Raw genomic sequence first — 16,111 nt, 5'->3', positions numbered from 1 at the left:
TAGGAGTGAAGTCATGCCTGCTTAGGGGTTCTCCAACAAGATCAGCATCAGAAACCTCTTCTCCTGCCCCTATGACCATGTGGGAGAGAGTAAAAGTAGAGGAAGAAGGGAGAAAATGATATCATTTGGTGCTTTTAACAAACCCCACACATTTTTCTCCCCGAGAATAAGGCCCCTGCTGGGACAGGGTCTGATGCCTGTGACATGAGATGCCATATGGCCAATAGACTCACCTTCATGATCACAATCCAGACAAGTATTTACACTCTTTGAAACCACCCTGAGACTCAAAGGGGCCATGGCTACTGAGGGGACAGGTTAGGCCATGGGGCCATAGCGTATGGGGTGACTTTGTGCTCTGAGACGTTGAGCGTGGGGAAGCTGGCAGGTGTGGAGGAGCCCCCAGGGCCACAAGGAAATGTTGTCTTCTGTGACTGAAAAGGGACATTTTGTCAGTGTGTGCCATCAAGAGAGCTGGGGCCTATTCTCACAGCAGCCCTGGTGCTTCTGTGGAGAGCAAGCTGAACCTTTCGGAGACAGGAGAGGAATGTATTTCAGATACAAGAAACTCTTGGCATGAGTAAGCTCAGTGGGGGCTCATGTGATGAATTTGAACCCTCTGAGCTTCCCTCACCATGGTCTTAAGGACATGAGGCCCAGAGAAGAGACTGATTTGCTGAGCAAGGGAGAAACAGAGCTTGCAGAAATGATGCTACAAAACCAGCCAGGTGTTAGAGATGCTACTGTATTTCTGAGACTGAAAAGAATCAAATCTTCTGTGCGGTTGGAGGCATCTTTGCTTCGGGGGAGGGGGGGTGGTGGGGGGGAGTAGCAGTAAGGGGCATAGCTTCCTAGTTTGTTCTGTAGCTCCCAGTACAGTGTGCTTATCCGCTACCAGAACCAAATATTGAGAGCTCATTTATTTTCAGCAGAAATTCCTGGGCAAAAAGTAGGTCCAAAGATTAAAAAAAAAAAAAAGAATATCATAGGCGTCCCCCTAGGGCAGTGGTCGGCAAACTCATTAGTCAACAGAGACAAATATCAACAGTACAACGATTGAAATTTCTTTTGAGAGCCAAATTTTTTAAACTTAAACTATATAGGTAGGTACATTGTTATTAACTTAATTAGGGTACTCCTAAGGCTTAGGAAGAGCCACACTCAGGGGGCCAAAGAGCCGCATGTGGCTCGCGAGCCGCAGTTTGCTGACCACGGCCCTAGGGAGTACCTGGGGCTATATGAGCAGCACCTCATCACCCTTAAGGGGTTTATCGGGGCTCAGGCAGGTGGCAGACTAAAGGCGGATTCCCAGTGGAGTGGCCTGGAGGAGCTGGGTTTTTCAGGACCAAAGTCTTCTGGGTAGGAAGACCCACTTCCCAGGGTCAACTCAGAGCACTGAGAGCGTGGATTCCCACACTGCCACCCAGTGGCCAGCCTCCCACTAGGGGAAGCACACTCATGGGGGAGGTGATGCCTGGGACCAATGGAGAGGGTTTCCTGGTGGCTAAAGACATGGGGGTTGGTAGGGGCTGACGATACTGAGAAGATAGATGCAAAGTCTACCTGGCCATTCTCTGTATGTTTCCCTCCCTCCCTCCTTCCTGCGTTTTCTACTTCTTTCCTGACTTTTCCTCCTCCTTCTGGTTCTTTGCAACCCAGACGCTGCTCTCAGAGGCATGTTTTCATTTGCATCATTAGGAAAGGAGCTGGTATGACGAAGGGGGTGGGAAATGACATTTCACGGGACAAGTGTGCCTTCCTGCCTGAGTCTTGTAGAGGCCGATCCAACAAAGGTTGAAAGAAAGGATTTGGGAAAGGTCCTGTCATCTACTCATTTGTTCCCAGTGGCTACAGCCCCAGAGGGTCCTCCCTGAGTTGGAAGTTATCACCCCAACTTTAGGTGCTCCAGGTCAACAAATGTGAGCCATTTTCTCATTTGCATGTAAACATAAACACACACACACACACACACACACACACACACACACACACTGGATGTGCAGTAGAAAAATAGAGCTGCAATGTGTTGAAATGAAAGAGAAAGAGAAAGGAAATAAATCCAAGAAAAGACAAACAAGCCAAAGTGGCACAGGTCCCAAAGGGATGCACGGGGGACAGCGCCAAGGGTTGCTCTAGCCACGGACGTCCCCAAGGCTCCAGGCACAGAAGCCCCAGAACTGAGGCAGACAAGAGCTGGGACCCAGTGAGTCCGGATGGCTCCTCTCACATGGCCTCCCGTCCTCCAGCCTCAGCAGAGTAAGCGGCGAGCTAAGCCCTCAGTAGGAAAGCAGAGTCCAAAGGAAAAGCACCTCCAGCCAGACTGGAACTCCCAATTAACCGCTGGGTGGCCCAGGGGCCTGGGCCTGGGGTGGGCGCAAACAGACCCACGTGGCTGGTCTGCACCAAGGCCTGGTGTGCTCTGTGCAGCGTGCTTCCTAGTGGGTGGGCCCTGGGCCCACAGGCTCTCTGCACCTCTCCTCCCGCCCCTCCTTCCCACAGGGGGAGACCCCAGGGGCAACCGAGTCAGGGAGGGGGACAGGACAGCACTGCAAAGTTTAGTACCAATAAAGGAAATCAAAGAGATCTGGACAAAGAAAGGAACATCCAGATTTACAACTAACTAAAATTTAAAACTTATTTTTAAAAAATCTTTAGATAAACAGTGAAGAAGGTAAGAAGGAGAAGCCTCTTTGAATAATAATTTCTTTTTAAAAAACCCACCAACATAAAAACAAACAATTCCTCAGAGTTTGAACTTCTCTTAAGAATAGTTCAATGTGAGGTCTTGCACCCTAAACAGTTATATCTGGAAATTTAAAAAAAAATCGCAGCTACACACAACAAAGACTAAGAGTATTTGCTAAAAAACAGTGTGTGTGTGTGTGTGTGTATATATATATATATTTATATATATATCTTTTTTGTAGAGATTTTTTGTTTTTGTGATTTTTTTCTTTTCCTTTTTTTTTTTTTTTTTTTTTTTTTTGGTGCCCAAGTAGAGATACAATGGGATTGAAACCATGTCCTAGAACAGAATATTCCTTACAGGAGCAATACTTTGAAAAATAACATTTAAAAAATGGTTGAACATATTGCAACACCTCTCAAAATTCAATTTGGTACAATGAGAAAAATAATAAATCTTCACCCAAATGACACGGCCTCTAAGACCCAGAATATGCTGCTGGTGTGAGTCTCGCCATCCAGACAGGGGCTCATATTCCAGCACCACCCCCTCCTTCCTGCTCCCCCCTCCCTAGCCCTCTTACACTCCACCTTAGCATACCCAGAGTCTGCAGTTTTCCACATTTCTGGCAAGACCTTGCAGCAGACACATACACACAAATATACGTGTGCTGTGGACACACACACACACACACACACACACACACACAATTTCCCACTCACCCCAGATGCACCAAGTGAGCTGAATGAGTTTCAGCCAACCACAATGGTGAAAGACAGAAGCACCAAACAGTCTTTGAAATGGGTCAGTTATTCAATTTGACATGGTGGTTTTTTTTATATATATATATATATATAATCTAATTTTCCTCTGTGTTAATATTTTTAAAAAACACAAATGAAGAATGAAGAATTCTTTCCAGATCAATTTAAGGCTTCCCACCAAATGGAAACAGAAGAGGCCTTACACAATATCACGTGTGATAAATGTATACCTTTCACGGCCTTAAAAGGACAGACCAAAATCGTTTTTTGCCAGTCACTGATTAAGTATTGTGCCTTTAAATTGATGTTGTTCTTTTTGCTACTATGCTGAGTTTTATTATTACTGATTTTCTTTGATTAAATAGATGGAAATCTTTAATTTGCTTTAGAATTTCCTGTTCTCATTGAATGATTGGGGTGGGTTTTTTGTTTGTTTCTTTGTTTGTTTTATTCTGTTTTGCTTTTCACCAGGAAACAAATGTGATCCGAACTAGGTGAATAGTAAATGGCACAAGATAAACCTTCAAGGAGCTTTCCCAGCCATTTGAGTTCCAAGTGGCCATTTGGCTCCTAGAAGGTGCTCTTAAGCTGGGGACAGGGACGGGAGAGCAAGGAGTGAAACGGAACAGAAATTGGGGTTTCTATGCCTTTGCTTTTGGTGAATTTGTTTTCTTCAATACAAATAGTCAGATAGGAAGAATAATTGCTTGGTGTTTTATTTGTCGGTTGGTTTTCGTTTTCATTTCTAGATTTGTTTCATTTGATTGTTTAATTTCCCCTCTCTTGGTGCCAAAACCACCAGAGAGTTTTGCATGAGAAAAACGTGACAGTACTTAATGAAACTCAGCACCTAAGGGCATAAGGCAGTTGAAGGTTTGTTTGTTTGTTTGTTTGTTTGTTTGTGTTTATTTTATTTTGTTTTGTTTTGTTTTGTTTGTTTTGTTCTTTCAATCAGCACCAATCCCATAAATGATCTACACTTGGTGTAAGGTATAAAACATTTTTTTTTCTTTTGGAGTGGAGACAGCTCCTCCTTCTCCACCCTATGAACAATAGTGTGGGATTTTCAATACTGTTTCTTATGTGTAAAAAACAAAAGAAAGGTCTTCTTTTTGTTTTTACTTACAAAACATAGAGAATATCTTTGTATACATACAGCGACTGGAAAGAAAGCTTATCTGAAGGGGTTGTGACGTATTATTTTCTTTTTTTTTGTAGCGGTGGTGGTGGAGGTGGTGATGGTGGTGGTGGTTGTGATTTTGTGTATTGGGAGAAGGGAGGGTTATATTTCTTGCAAGCGGTGTTAACCGCAAACCAACTTAAGGTCCCCTTCTCAACTTGGGTCAAGACGCTCTTAGAGTGAAGACTCATACTGTAGCAACTCATAAAGGAGCGGTCCATCTCGATACCGAATGCCTACCGCGGTGGGGGTGACATACTGCAGAATGTTAATAGTCCTTCTCAACCTCCTGTCTACAAAATGAGCATCCCAAGCTGGGTATCTCTTCCTTGGCATGTCAATCTTAATGAGGGGCCCTTCTGGGTGGTAAGGACGCCCCGACGGGGTGGAGGGCCCCATGGGTCTCACTTGGAAAACGGGCAAGCAAGTGTCAGCCGTGAGATCCTCCTGTTGTTCCGTTACGGCTCTGGTAGGCGTGACCTGGGTCCCCCGGTACCCAGGGGTCTGAGGCGCCATGGGCTCAACATCGGGGGGCAAAGGGATGCCCCAGAGCAGCTCGGCACAACAGGAGCTGGCAAAGATCTTAGCTCGTGGCCCCATGGGATGCAGCACACCATAATATAAGAGCATCAATGCGATCCCAGCCACAAAGCTAATAAAGACACAACACAGTGCTGGCACCGCATAGAAGTCAGTGGTCTCCGGGTTTCTGTAAAAATACCAAAGGAACGTCAAGGCAGCATTCTCGGTCAAGACTATCGTGTAATATGCAAACATTCGATATCGAGTCCGCCCTTCCTTGACGTTAAACCAGCAGAAAATGTACACAATCCCTACCACCATGTTGAAGAGGATCTCCTCCCACTTGGACATGCAGAAGTCTGTTCCGCCATGGATGATCCAGAAGGCCATGGCGCACCAGTGAACCACCACGAAGATCCCGAAGTAGAGCTGGAAGATGGAAGCAAAGAGGGCAAAAGAGATAACTCTGGATGAGATGGTGAAGAGGCGCCAGAAGAGGTGGATGAGGGCCCCTCTGTAGCTCATACTCTTCTTGTCGTCCCTGGAGTCCCGCAGCAGCTTGTGATAGGAGGCTAGCACCCAAGCCAGGGACATCAGGGAAGTCACAGAGGAGACACCTGCCGGAAAGACACAAACCCACACAGTCAAAACCTTGGATGTCAACTGCAGGGCACAGCAGGGCTGCCAGCTGAGGAGACGCCCACACACACCGAGATCTAAAGGAGGAGGGAGAAAGAAACACAGAATCAGGAACCGAACTTGGAGGTCACAGCTGCTCCCTAAGCTGACAGCTTTTGAAAATCTAGTTTCAGTTTCCACAACCCAGCCCAGAACTCCTGGATATTCACTGCTCACGAGTGAAGCTGTGGCTGACGTGCTTTGCCAAGGGGGTTGAGAACTGGGGCCACTGTGGTGCCTCATTGCATCTGCTGTGATGGGACCACATGTGTTCTATTTTAAGGAATTCCGAGTTCACGGGATCCTTGTTGCACACAGATGTGTGGCAGGGGATGGTGTCCTTGTCACCAGGAGCCCATGCTCTCCGAGAAACTCATAGAGGGGATCACCCATTGTGAAGGCTGACAGCTTACTCTCTGCCCCTAGATCCACACCCTTCTCCTGCGGGAAGGTACTGGAGTCACTCTTTTGCCTTTTCATCAGTTCACTCAGGCCTCAAGGAGCCCTTCACTAAACCTTCCTCCACCTAGCTTCTCCCTCCCTCATCCGCTCCCTAAGGACACCCTGATCAAGGACTCTGGGGTAGTCTGTCTGTTTCGCTGGCTGCCTTTCTCACTCATTCTTCTCTCTTGGCCTCCCCATGATCCTTGTTGCTTTCTCCAACAAACCACTGCTGCATGTTCTCTGAGATCTTACGAGGCCCCGTCCTGACCCAGCAGCGGTAAAACTCATGGTATGAGGATGCCTTTCCCCCACCAGCTTGGTTTCCAAGGCTCTGCATGGCATTCACTGCATTTCTCCTCAACAGGCAAGTGAATGTATCTGATCTCAAGTGATACTGGAATCACCAAGGGCAATTTTATTCATAATACTGCTTATTTGATATGAGTAACTAAATCAAACTACACACAATAAATAGTTAATAGAGTTTCTCCAGACCCACCATGAGCAAGCAATCGTTGGTCAGATATAATCATACAATCTCCTCTTAAGCAAGATACCCCATCACCACCTGACTCCCGCATGTGTTATCTTCACTCAGTCCATCTAGCATCTCTTCTGCTTTTCCTTTCTCCCAACATTTCAAAACTAAATGCAGCCAAACTCAACTGAGGTCCTGAATAGTGTTCCACAGACAACATCTACTTACCACATTCCCCACCCTCGCACCAGAGCATAATTCCCCACAACATTCTTCCAAGCTGAAATCAATGTTTCCTAGTCATTTTCTCTTAAGCTCAAAGGTCAGATCTAGGAGCCCATTCATCAAAAGACTAAGTAAACTGCCCCAGAGCACCAGGCTTCTGTTCATCTTCCCCAGGTCCCTGCCCACCTCTCCATTCATCTCCAAACCTCAATGAAGAATCAAAGTCCTCTGTCATTTTACACCCTCCCTGCACTGACCCATCTCACACAGCCCTCCCCTTCCAACATTTCAAGGAGATGCTCTGGTTTGCAGCTTGCAGAACAGGATAGGGTGAAAACAAAAACCAGTATGTTACTATAACCATAGAAAAATCCTGGATGGTTAAGTTCTCCATAGAAGCCAATCTTGAAAACGCCTAATGACTTTCCTCTTAGTTTTCTGGAAAGTTCTGAACAGGGTACTTAGGTGTCCTGCCTTGCCCTTGTACACACAAGGCATTTCCACAGCATCTGGTGAGGGCATGGGTGCTCTGCAACCATGTCACAGTGGTTATGCTAACCTTTGAGCCTCCTCTGTTCATGTTGTCTGTTGGATTGGGGCAGAGAGGGAAATAGGTCCCCTTATGAGTCACATGATTTGGGCTGTAGGTTTCTGGAAGGCAGGGATGTGCAATCATCTTGATAGTCTATACTAGGCTTATTACCAACACGAGCATCCTTGGAGAGTCCCTTTTAAACGTCTCTGTGACGTCACCCCTCTCTTTGTGAACTCATTTCTTGATGTGGATAATGATATGTCTCAGAGGTACTACTGACCCTTAGTAATCAGAGGGAAATTCTACCAAAGTTGACTGGGAAGACGGCCATCTACGAGCCAAGGTGAGAGGCCTCAGGAGAAACCAACCCTGCCAACACCTTGATTTTGGACTTCCAGTCTTTAGAACTGTGAGAAAATAAATATCTGGTGTTTTAGCCACCCAGCCTGTGGTATTTTGTTACTGCAGCCCTGGCAAACTAATACAGTGCTCTAATCCCATTTTTTATATGAAGAAACAAGATGATTTTCAAAAAGTATACATCTGTTAAGAAGTTGAATTGGGATTCAAATTCAGAGTCTGACTCCAGTGGCCTTGAAAGTCACCACTGTACTAACGGGCCCTGCAGGCATTGCCTTGAAAGGGTCTGGGTGAGGGGACAGGAAAGAAAGTCTGGGCACACTGGGTGCAGAGGGTTTGAATCTTTTGCCAGGAGTGGACAAGAAGTACAGTACCCATGGCTATCTGATAGAAGCCCTTGATTATGGAACTAAAAACCAAATTTGAATTCTATTCTACTTTCTTCAGGGGAGTAACATTCAAGCCACAAAGAAAGAGGTGATGCCAACAGAATTAACTGAGATCACTTTCCCTCTGTTAAGTGATTAATCTTCCAAGGCCTGCAGTGTATTCCACTACAGAGGGAGGCAGTGTGGGGGTTTCCCTCTCTGCAGTGGCTCACTTGGAAGCTTTTTGTCTTGCCTGAGGTCAACCCAGAAGTCAATGAGTTACCCTGGCCAAGACCCAAGTTCACGGGAACCCACTGTGGAAGCAGCCCGGTGGCCCCGTGGCCCCAGTGAAATTCTTGGATGGGCCTGGGAGCATTTATGATTTGCTTCTAGCTACAGCTCAATCACTTTCTGCATTCCAAAGATCAGGCTGGAAATTGTTAAACACTTCACGTTTGACTGTGACAAGTTCTGGGCAGTGACCTTCATGGCTTGCTCACTTTTCCTGGTGCAGACCAGGAGGTGGGGCTTGCAGAGGGCCCACTGAGCTGACCGAGTCCAGCCCAGGCAGCTAAGAGTCACTACGCTGGAGCCTCCTGGGGGGCCACTCCCCTGAGAAAGGCTTGGGAGAGGAATCTTCAGGCTCTGATCACTGAACCTAGGATCTAAGGTTTCCAGGAATGGAATGACCACAACTATAACCAACAGAACAGAGCAGAAGGGGCGACACCATGCAGTTGGATACCCCTTACTAAAGGGGGGTAGCCATCAGGGAAGGCCCAATTTGGTGGTGACATTGCAATATCCAAGGGTCACTGTCAGTTGAACTGTTGCCAATTGGGAAACAAAGCAAAAAAGTGTGTGTGGCTGTCCCATCATGTGAGAAGCACAGAGGCAGGTTATCTGAGAAAGGACGGGACTCTAAAATCAGAGGGTAGGGACAGATAACGTGAAAGATCCGGAGGCTATGATGCAATGGGAGGGATCAGGGACAGCAGGAGGGCCCAGCCTTCAGGGTGACATAGGGAGGCTGAGGTTTGGGAAGTAGAAGGCAGGGCCATGGCTCAGAACGGGTCAGGGCTACATTGAGGGGCCAGTGTATGGGAGCCCCAAAACACCACCAGAAAGGGGACTGAGTAAAGAAACCAAAATACTAGAGCATCTCAGAGGGAAACCACAGCATGTGATTTGAGGAGTGCTCTGAGAAGCCATGGGAGTATCCACAGATGACTACGAGACTGCTTCTGAGTGAAAGTGGATGGGGTCCATGGCAGGACTCTGTTTTGCAGAATGTGATGTGCCCACCTAGATCTGTCATCAGCTGCCCTCTTCTACCCTCTGCCACAAAGTGCTCAGTCCCTCCACTAAATCACATGTTGGGAAAACACTTAAGGAAGAGGTATTGGATAGATGCTAAGCACAGGTAGGGCAGGGGTGGGAAGAGCCAGCTGTGCAGGGACCCACAGCTCCCTCTCCCTGGCTTCTTCCCATCACAGTCACGTTCCTCCCATTTTACAAAGAGTAGCTCCCTGGACCTTGCATCCTCTCCCAATGCAACCCCACCTCTCTTTGTCTCTTCTCCTCCAACCTTCTCAAAGGTGATGTTCTTGTTCCCTTCACTCTCTTGGAGAGTTCTCATTGAGGTGGTCAACCAATTCCCAAGTGCAGCATTAAGAGGATTGGTTCAGTGCACTCCTAACTCTGTGTAACATTTGGCATGTGGACCCTGCTCTGTCCTTCTTCAAACTTGACCATTAGCTATCCCCCAGTCTGGCATCCTCCCCCTGCTGGGCTATTATTTCACAGATGAGGAAACTGAACTTGAATGTGGCCACAGCTATGTTCTGACATCGCATGCTCACCTAATTTGTAGGGTGTTGAACCCTACTGGGTTGGTCCCCTAGAAATTCCCCAAACCAAGAAACATGGCTATTTGTCTGCCTGCAGGTCAAGGTCAGCATGTCCCTCTCTCAACCCTCGCCTCTTCCCTCCCTACCATTGAAGCTAACATTTGGGGGAAACTCTACCATCTGCTTTTCAAATTCCCATTGCGTATTTCCCCACACTGAGTTCCTTTAATTTGGGCAGTTCTTCCCTTCCACCTGTCAACTTCCCCCTATCTTGCTAGATTTTTTAAAAAGCCCAGTCTCTCCTTGGAAATGCTCCCAGAAAAAAGATAACACAGCTGTGTGCATGGCTCTTTAAGCAACACCGTCTGTCTCCTGTCCTCACCTCCACCCAGGCACACAGCAAGGGGTGATGGCATAAAGGTACTTTACTAAGCAGGAAACCAGGGGGAAAGAAACAAGCCTCATGGATGCCATCTATGAGCCAGGATCAAAGACTCAAGTAACTTAGCCAAGGTTACATAGGTAGTAAGCAAGAACGCTGATGCTGCAACCTGGGATTACCTCACTCCCCAGACAGGATCACGGTGCGGAGGCTGGCTCTTCCTGGCTTGTGAGGTCCAATTGTTACATTTGCAGGAATTTTGTGGGCTGTTTGATATCATGTTGGAGCCTTAAAATAAATGTGGTGGCCGTATTTATACCAAAGAAATTGGCAAGTGCTACAAAAGCAGGATTCCCCCAATTCTGCTAAGAGCCAGTTGTTAAACCTTTACCAGCACAGACCAACTCTCCTTTCTGAGAAGCTTGGTGGGCATCATTGCAAATTAGAAGAGCCCCATAAAGTTCTCCTTCATGCCAATACAGTACTTCTGGGAAAACCAATGCTGTCTGTTAGAATCATAGTCTGTAAGTCTAAGTAACAGCAACAAAGAAACCAATCTCTTTAAAACTTTTACTGAAAATATGCTCCCAGTAACTAAGGTCTAAGGCAGGGATTTTCAACCAGTGTGCTGTGGCACAGGGGTGCACCACAAGACTTTTTTAAACACACAATACCTGACTATTTAGTCAGGACTGACCTTCTTTCCCTTAGATTGTCAAATGAAAAAAAAAAAATGACAACAGTCAACACAACAATATCCATCCAGTGTGAATGAATCAAAATTACACCTATTCGTTTTGTCAGATCGGCAAACAAGATATTTTTTGGTGTGCTGCAAAATGTTAGTAATTAGTTTGTGTGCCATGAGATGAAAAAGTTGGAAAATCGCTGTTCTAAGTGTTGTTTTTTTGAGCATAGTCTTTTCTAAGTACTGACATACCCATTTTCATCATAATTTTGTATTTGAATAGGATGTGATCCCCACATCACTCTGGAGTGACTACCCGTCCCAGGGTTTACAAATTGATAGAAATAGCCAGCCACTGGTGCCTTTCCCCTGCAAACAAATCCATCCGGAGCCTGCACCCCCAACCACCTCCTTTATTGGGTTCTGACCCTCCCAGGCCACCAGCCTCCTGCTCTAGTCACCCCAGGCCCGGGTATCAGACAGCCCAGTGCCCCAGGGCCTTAGACCCGCTCAAACTATTTGAACTAGCCCATCCTATGCCTGCTTCCACTGCCCTGCCCATTCCTTCCCACAGAAACCACAATAAAGACTCATGCTCACATTTCTCCCTCCCTCCCTCTGCCTCCTGATGGACCCTGGTGCTTCCATGTGATGGACAATAGGAAGGTATGCAGCTTCAAGGTCAAACACCAGTACTTAAAGGACCCAGCAGGAAGAAAGCTAAATTCAGCCCCTGCTTCACGTCTCTCTTCTCTCTAAGATGCTGTCAGAGCTATCAAAATGCCATCTTCACAGCGGGCTGGGTAAAGGCACACTTCAGAGATCCTAGAACAAATATCAGCCACTCAGCTGGCATGGCACGAGCCTCGTGGATGCTGGGTCCTGGCTGGCCTGGAACACACCAACAAGGCTGTTTTCCATCCCTAGAATGTTCCAATAAACCCATTCTCATGTTACAGCAAATGGCTGACCGAGTTCAATGCCCTGATGTTCCCAGAGTGACTACATTTTAACAGAGGCTGTGAGACCCCCTGGAAAGGACATGGGCTCTGATACAAACAGACCTGCCTTAGCTTTTTGTTTGTGAACCGTGGATAAATGTGGATTTGGAGGATTTGATGAACTGTGAATGTAAAGCATAAAGGCACATCTTTGAAACATATACATACTATACTACATATAAAATATACAAATATATATAGAGAGAAAGAACATGTATAGTGTACATACACATATTGATCACACACTGCTTAACAATAGGGGTGCGTTCTGAGAAAGAGGATCTTGTCATTGTGTGAACATCACAGAGTGCACTTACACAAACCTACATGGTCTAGCCCACTACACACCTAGGCTATATGGTAGAGCCTGTTGCTCCTAGGCTTCAAGCATGTACAGCATGTTACTGTACAAAACAACAAGACAGAAAATCAAGCACAAGAGAAAATGATGCAATAAATGACGTGGTAGACACAGGATGTATGAGGCTGCTGCCGGTGTAACATGCCATATGGTTGTACAGCAAGCCTTTTTTATAAGTAGAAGGAGAACACTCTAAAATAATAATAAAAAGTATTGTGCAGTAAATACATAAGCCAGTAACATAGCCATTTATTATCATTATCAATATACTAGTTGCCTGGTGCACAAAATTCGTGCACTGCGCGGGGGGGGGGGGGGGGGAACCTGTGCCCTGTCATAGTGCGGGAGCCCTGCGATCCATCACCCCAAAGAGGTAGGCCCCGCCCCCCACCCACCCATCCGGGGCTCCTCGATGGATTGCCCCAAAGATGTAGGCCTGAGCTGGGGGTCCTGCTTCTGCACCACGTGGAGCCGAGGGACCCCCAGGCCTTGCTGCATGGAGGCCTCCGTCGGGCCCCACCTCCCTCCCTGAGGCTGCAAGTCCCCACCTACCTACGCCTGCTGCGCACGCAGCCTCCTGCTGCTCGGTCATTAAGTGTGACGGCATCCTGACCATTTGTATATTACCTTCTTATTAGTACAGATGTCCTATACATAACTGTATGTGTTACTTTTATATGACTGGAAGCGCAATGGATTTTCTTACACCAGGATCACCACAAACACAGAAGTTATGCTACAATGTTATGACAGCTAGGATGTCATGAGGTGATAGCCATTTTCAGGTCCATTATAATTTTATTGGACCACCATCTTATATGTGGACTGTCTGTTGACCAAAACATCATTATGTGGCACATGACTATAATATTTATACACAGTATTCTCTAGTTCCAGAGATGTGGCTAATGTTATACTAGTATTCTCTGTCCCTCCTCCAGGCCACTATACTATACTATTATATATGTATTTACAAATATAGGGTATCCCAAAAAGTGTATACCCACACTCTGAGTAGTTATAAAGGCAGTGTTTATTAAAATACATTTCATTTTCGAAATGGAGCTATCAGCTGTTAAAATGTGTATACCTTTTTGGGGGGACACCCTGTATGTATATACATACATACAATATGTATATATATACTCACACTCTCTCTATATATATAATATAAATAACTCAATTATATTTGAATTGGTATTACTTATTGTTTACTAAAATGTTGGCCCCAGAGGGCAGAGGCCCCACCTGCCCCGTTCATCGCTGTGCCCTCAGAGGCTGGTTCAGAGCCTGACGCACGGCAGGTGCTCAATGCAGACGCATTTGATTTGTGTAATGCTTTATCATTGACCATCAGACTTATACAGAATATTTTGTTTCAACAAAAGCCTACCCTAAATGATTCTCTCATGAAATTGTGCACTTCCCTGAGGGGAGCAGGCCTATGGCCAAGGCCAGGAGAGCTCCCAGCTCCACCCCACCTGCAGGCCCTTGTGTAAGTATGTTTGTAGGAAGAGGAGGCACCTGCTGGGAGTCTAAGACTCTGCAAATGGAGTGGACTGAGATCAGGCCTCTCAAGGCAAAGAGCAAAGGTCACTGCAGCCCCCTCTTCCTGTTGCCTGGCCTGTCAGAAATGTGAAGGGGGAGGGGTGGGCTGCAGGCTTTGTGTGGGAGGCAACTCGGAAAGTTGTAGTCATTAGAAGCCGAGAGATCTTTTTAAAAGGCTGGAGTCAGGCTTGTCCTGTCTCCCACGGTGTGAGAGATGACGTGGCCGTCAGAACCCCTGAAATTCTCCCAGCCGCACTGGTTTGGGGTTGCTTTACCTGGAGCCACTGAGTCCCTGAGGGTGATAGCCCTGGGTTAACCAAAACCAGCATCTTCATGGTGGATGATGTGGCCTCACTGCCTCTACTCACAGCCCAGTGGTGCCAGCTGTGCTCTGGACAGGGCGGCACCACTGTTCAGCAACGTGGCAGCTCAGGTGAGCAGCCTGGTGGAAGGAGGCAGGACTGCTGAGCAGGTCAGGTTGGCACGGACTGTGTGGGGGCTGACCTGGAAGTGGTCCTTGCCCCCTTAGCCTGAATTCTGAGGGCTGGGTGGCCCTGGATGAGAAAAGCCCACCAGGTAAAATGACTTCATCAAACCAGATCCTTACTGAGGATGCTGGGCAACGTGTGCCTTTGACAGCTGAGAGTGAAATGTGAGCCACCATAACCGAGTGCCTCTTTGTGCCAAGGACAAATGCATTTCACTTACTCTTCACAAAACCCTTCTGAGGCAGGAGTAACCAGCTGTGGTTTACAACTGAGAAGACCTGAGGCTCCAAGAGGTTAAGGGCCTTGTCTGAGCGCAGTGGATGCAGCAACGAAGTGCAGAGCGGGGTGTGAGGCCAGGTGGGCCTCACCTGGAGCTGTCCACACCATAGCACAGGAGGCAGCACCTTTTCTTCCAGGCGACGGTCTCAGGAGAGTAAGAAAGGTGAGGGGTGAAGGACCTGTTGGGGCCCCAGCAGTGGCGGAAGTGGTGATGGGCCCCATGCTGGGCAGATTTTACAGCTGAACTCCAGGGTCTGGCAGCGGTGGGCACGTGGGATCTGGACGTGCAAGGCGGCCTGGAAATAATACAGGACTCAGCTCTCCTCGGGTCAGCGTCAGACCCAGTCTTTACCTCTGGCTTCAGGGGAGTGGACTCCACACCCCTAGAACTCCTCTTGTCCTGACCAACTGAGCACCTCCTATTGGTCCGGAAGTGATTGGGCCCAGAAGTAATTGGGTCCTGGGGCATAAGTTTCATGGGGTGAAAAGTGGAGGTTCAGAAAGGGTGGCTCACCCATAGTCACCCATAAGTGGAACAGCCTACAGGACCTCACCCCCAGGCATCCTTCTCAGGTAGGCTTCTCTCCCACTCTCTCCCCAGACCCAGAGATGGGTGACGTGAGAAGACATCATTTGTGAACCATGCAGCCTTTCTTTCCTTGCACACCTTAAGGAATAGAGAAGATCTTTCGAAGACCATTTCATTGCAGTTTTTCTTGGAGCTCGAAGTTCCCATGAGGCTTAGAGTTTGTGGTTGTCTCTGACACGAACATCCAACCTAATAATTAAAGATCGCTGCTGCCCAGATTTCACTGAGATTTCCCCACTTTTCTCTTAGGGTCATTGTTTGCCTGAAAGGGGCTTCAGGAGTTCCTCCTGCCCTCACTCACCTGTCCAGGCCCAGAGAAGATGGGATTCAAGAGGTTTGCCCAGCATCCCTCCCCACTCTCTAGCACAGCGCTCCTACAGCCACCAGCTCCCTGTGTGGGAAAGTAGGGGCAGAGCTCACAGGAGAGCAGTTCTGCAGGATGAGGTGTCTTCATGGGACAATGAAGATGTTCTCAGATTGATTGTAGTAACGATACAATTGTGTGAATATCCTAAAAGCCACTGAATTGTATACTTTACATGGGTGAATTGTACAGTATGAAAATTGCTTTTCAATAAAGCTGTTTAAATATTTAGAAGAAGAAGAAGAAGGAGGAGGAGGAGTAGGAGGAGGAGGAGGAGGAGGGAAGTGGCTCTGCTGGCAAGACCCCCGGGCAGGCGGGGCT

General features: G+C 47.3%; 1 protein-coding gene across 1 annotated transcript in view; it reads right to left on the bottom strand.

Annotated features, from left to right (window-relative positions):
- Positions 1-2,180: 2,180 nt before the first annotated feature.
- Positions 2,181-16,111, bottom strand: part of XKR6 (XK related 6) — a 231,023-nt gene continuing 217,092 nt past the window's right edge. The window contains exon 3 of the mRNA XM_070415497.1: positions 2,181-5,769. Coding sequence (XP_070271598.1) covers positions 4,805-5,769 — 965 coding nt within the window. The 3' untranslated portion in view covers positions 2,181-4,804. The remainder of the gene's footprint in view (positions 5,770-16,111) is intronic.

The sequence above is a fragment of the Myotis yumanensis genome, unplaced genomic scaffold, assembly GCF_028538775.1.
Source record: "Myotis yumanensis isolate MYYU_CA2020_CCGP unplaced genomic scaffold, mMyoYum1.0.hap1 SCAF_5, whole genome shotgun sequence".
NCBI lineage: Eukaryota > Metazoa > Chordata > Mammalia > Chiroptera > Vespertilionidae > Myotis > Myotis yumanensis.
The sequence above is the reverse complement of the archived record's forward strand: the minus strand, read 5'-3'. Positions and strand labels throughout refer to the sequence as shown.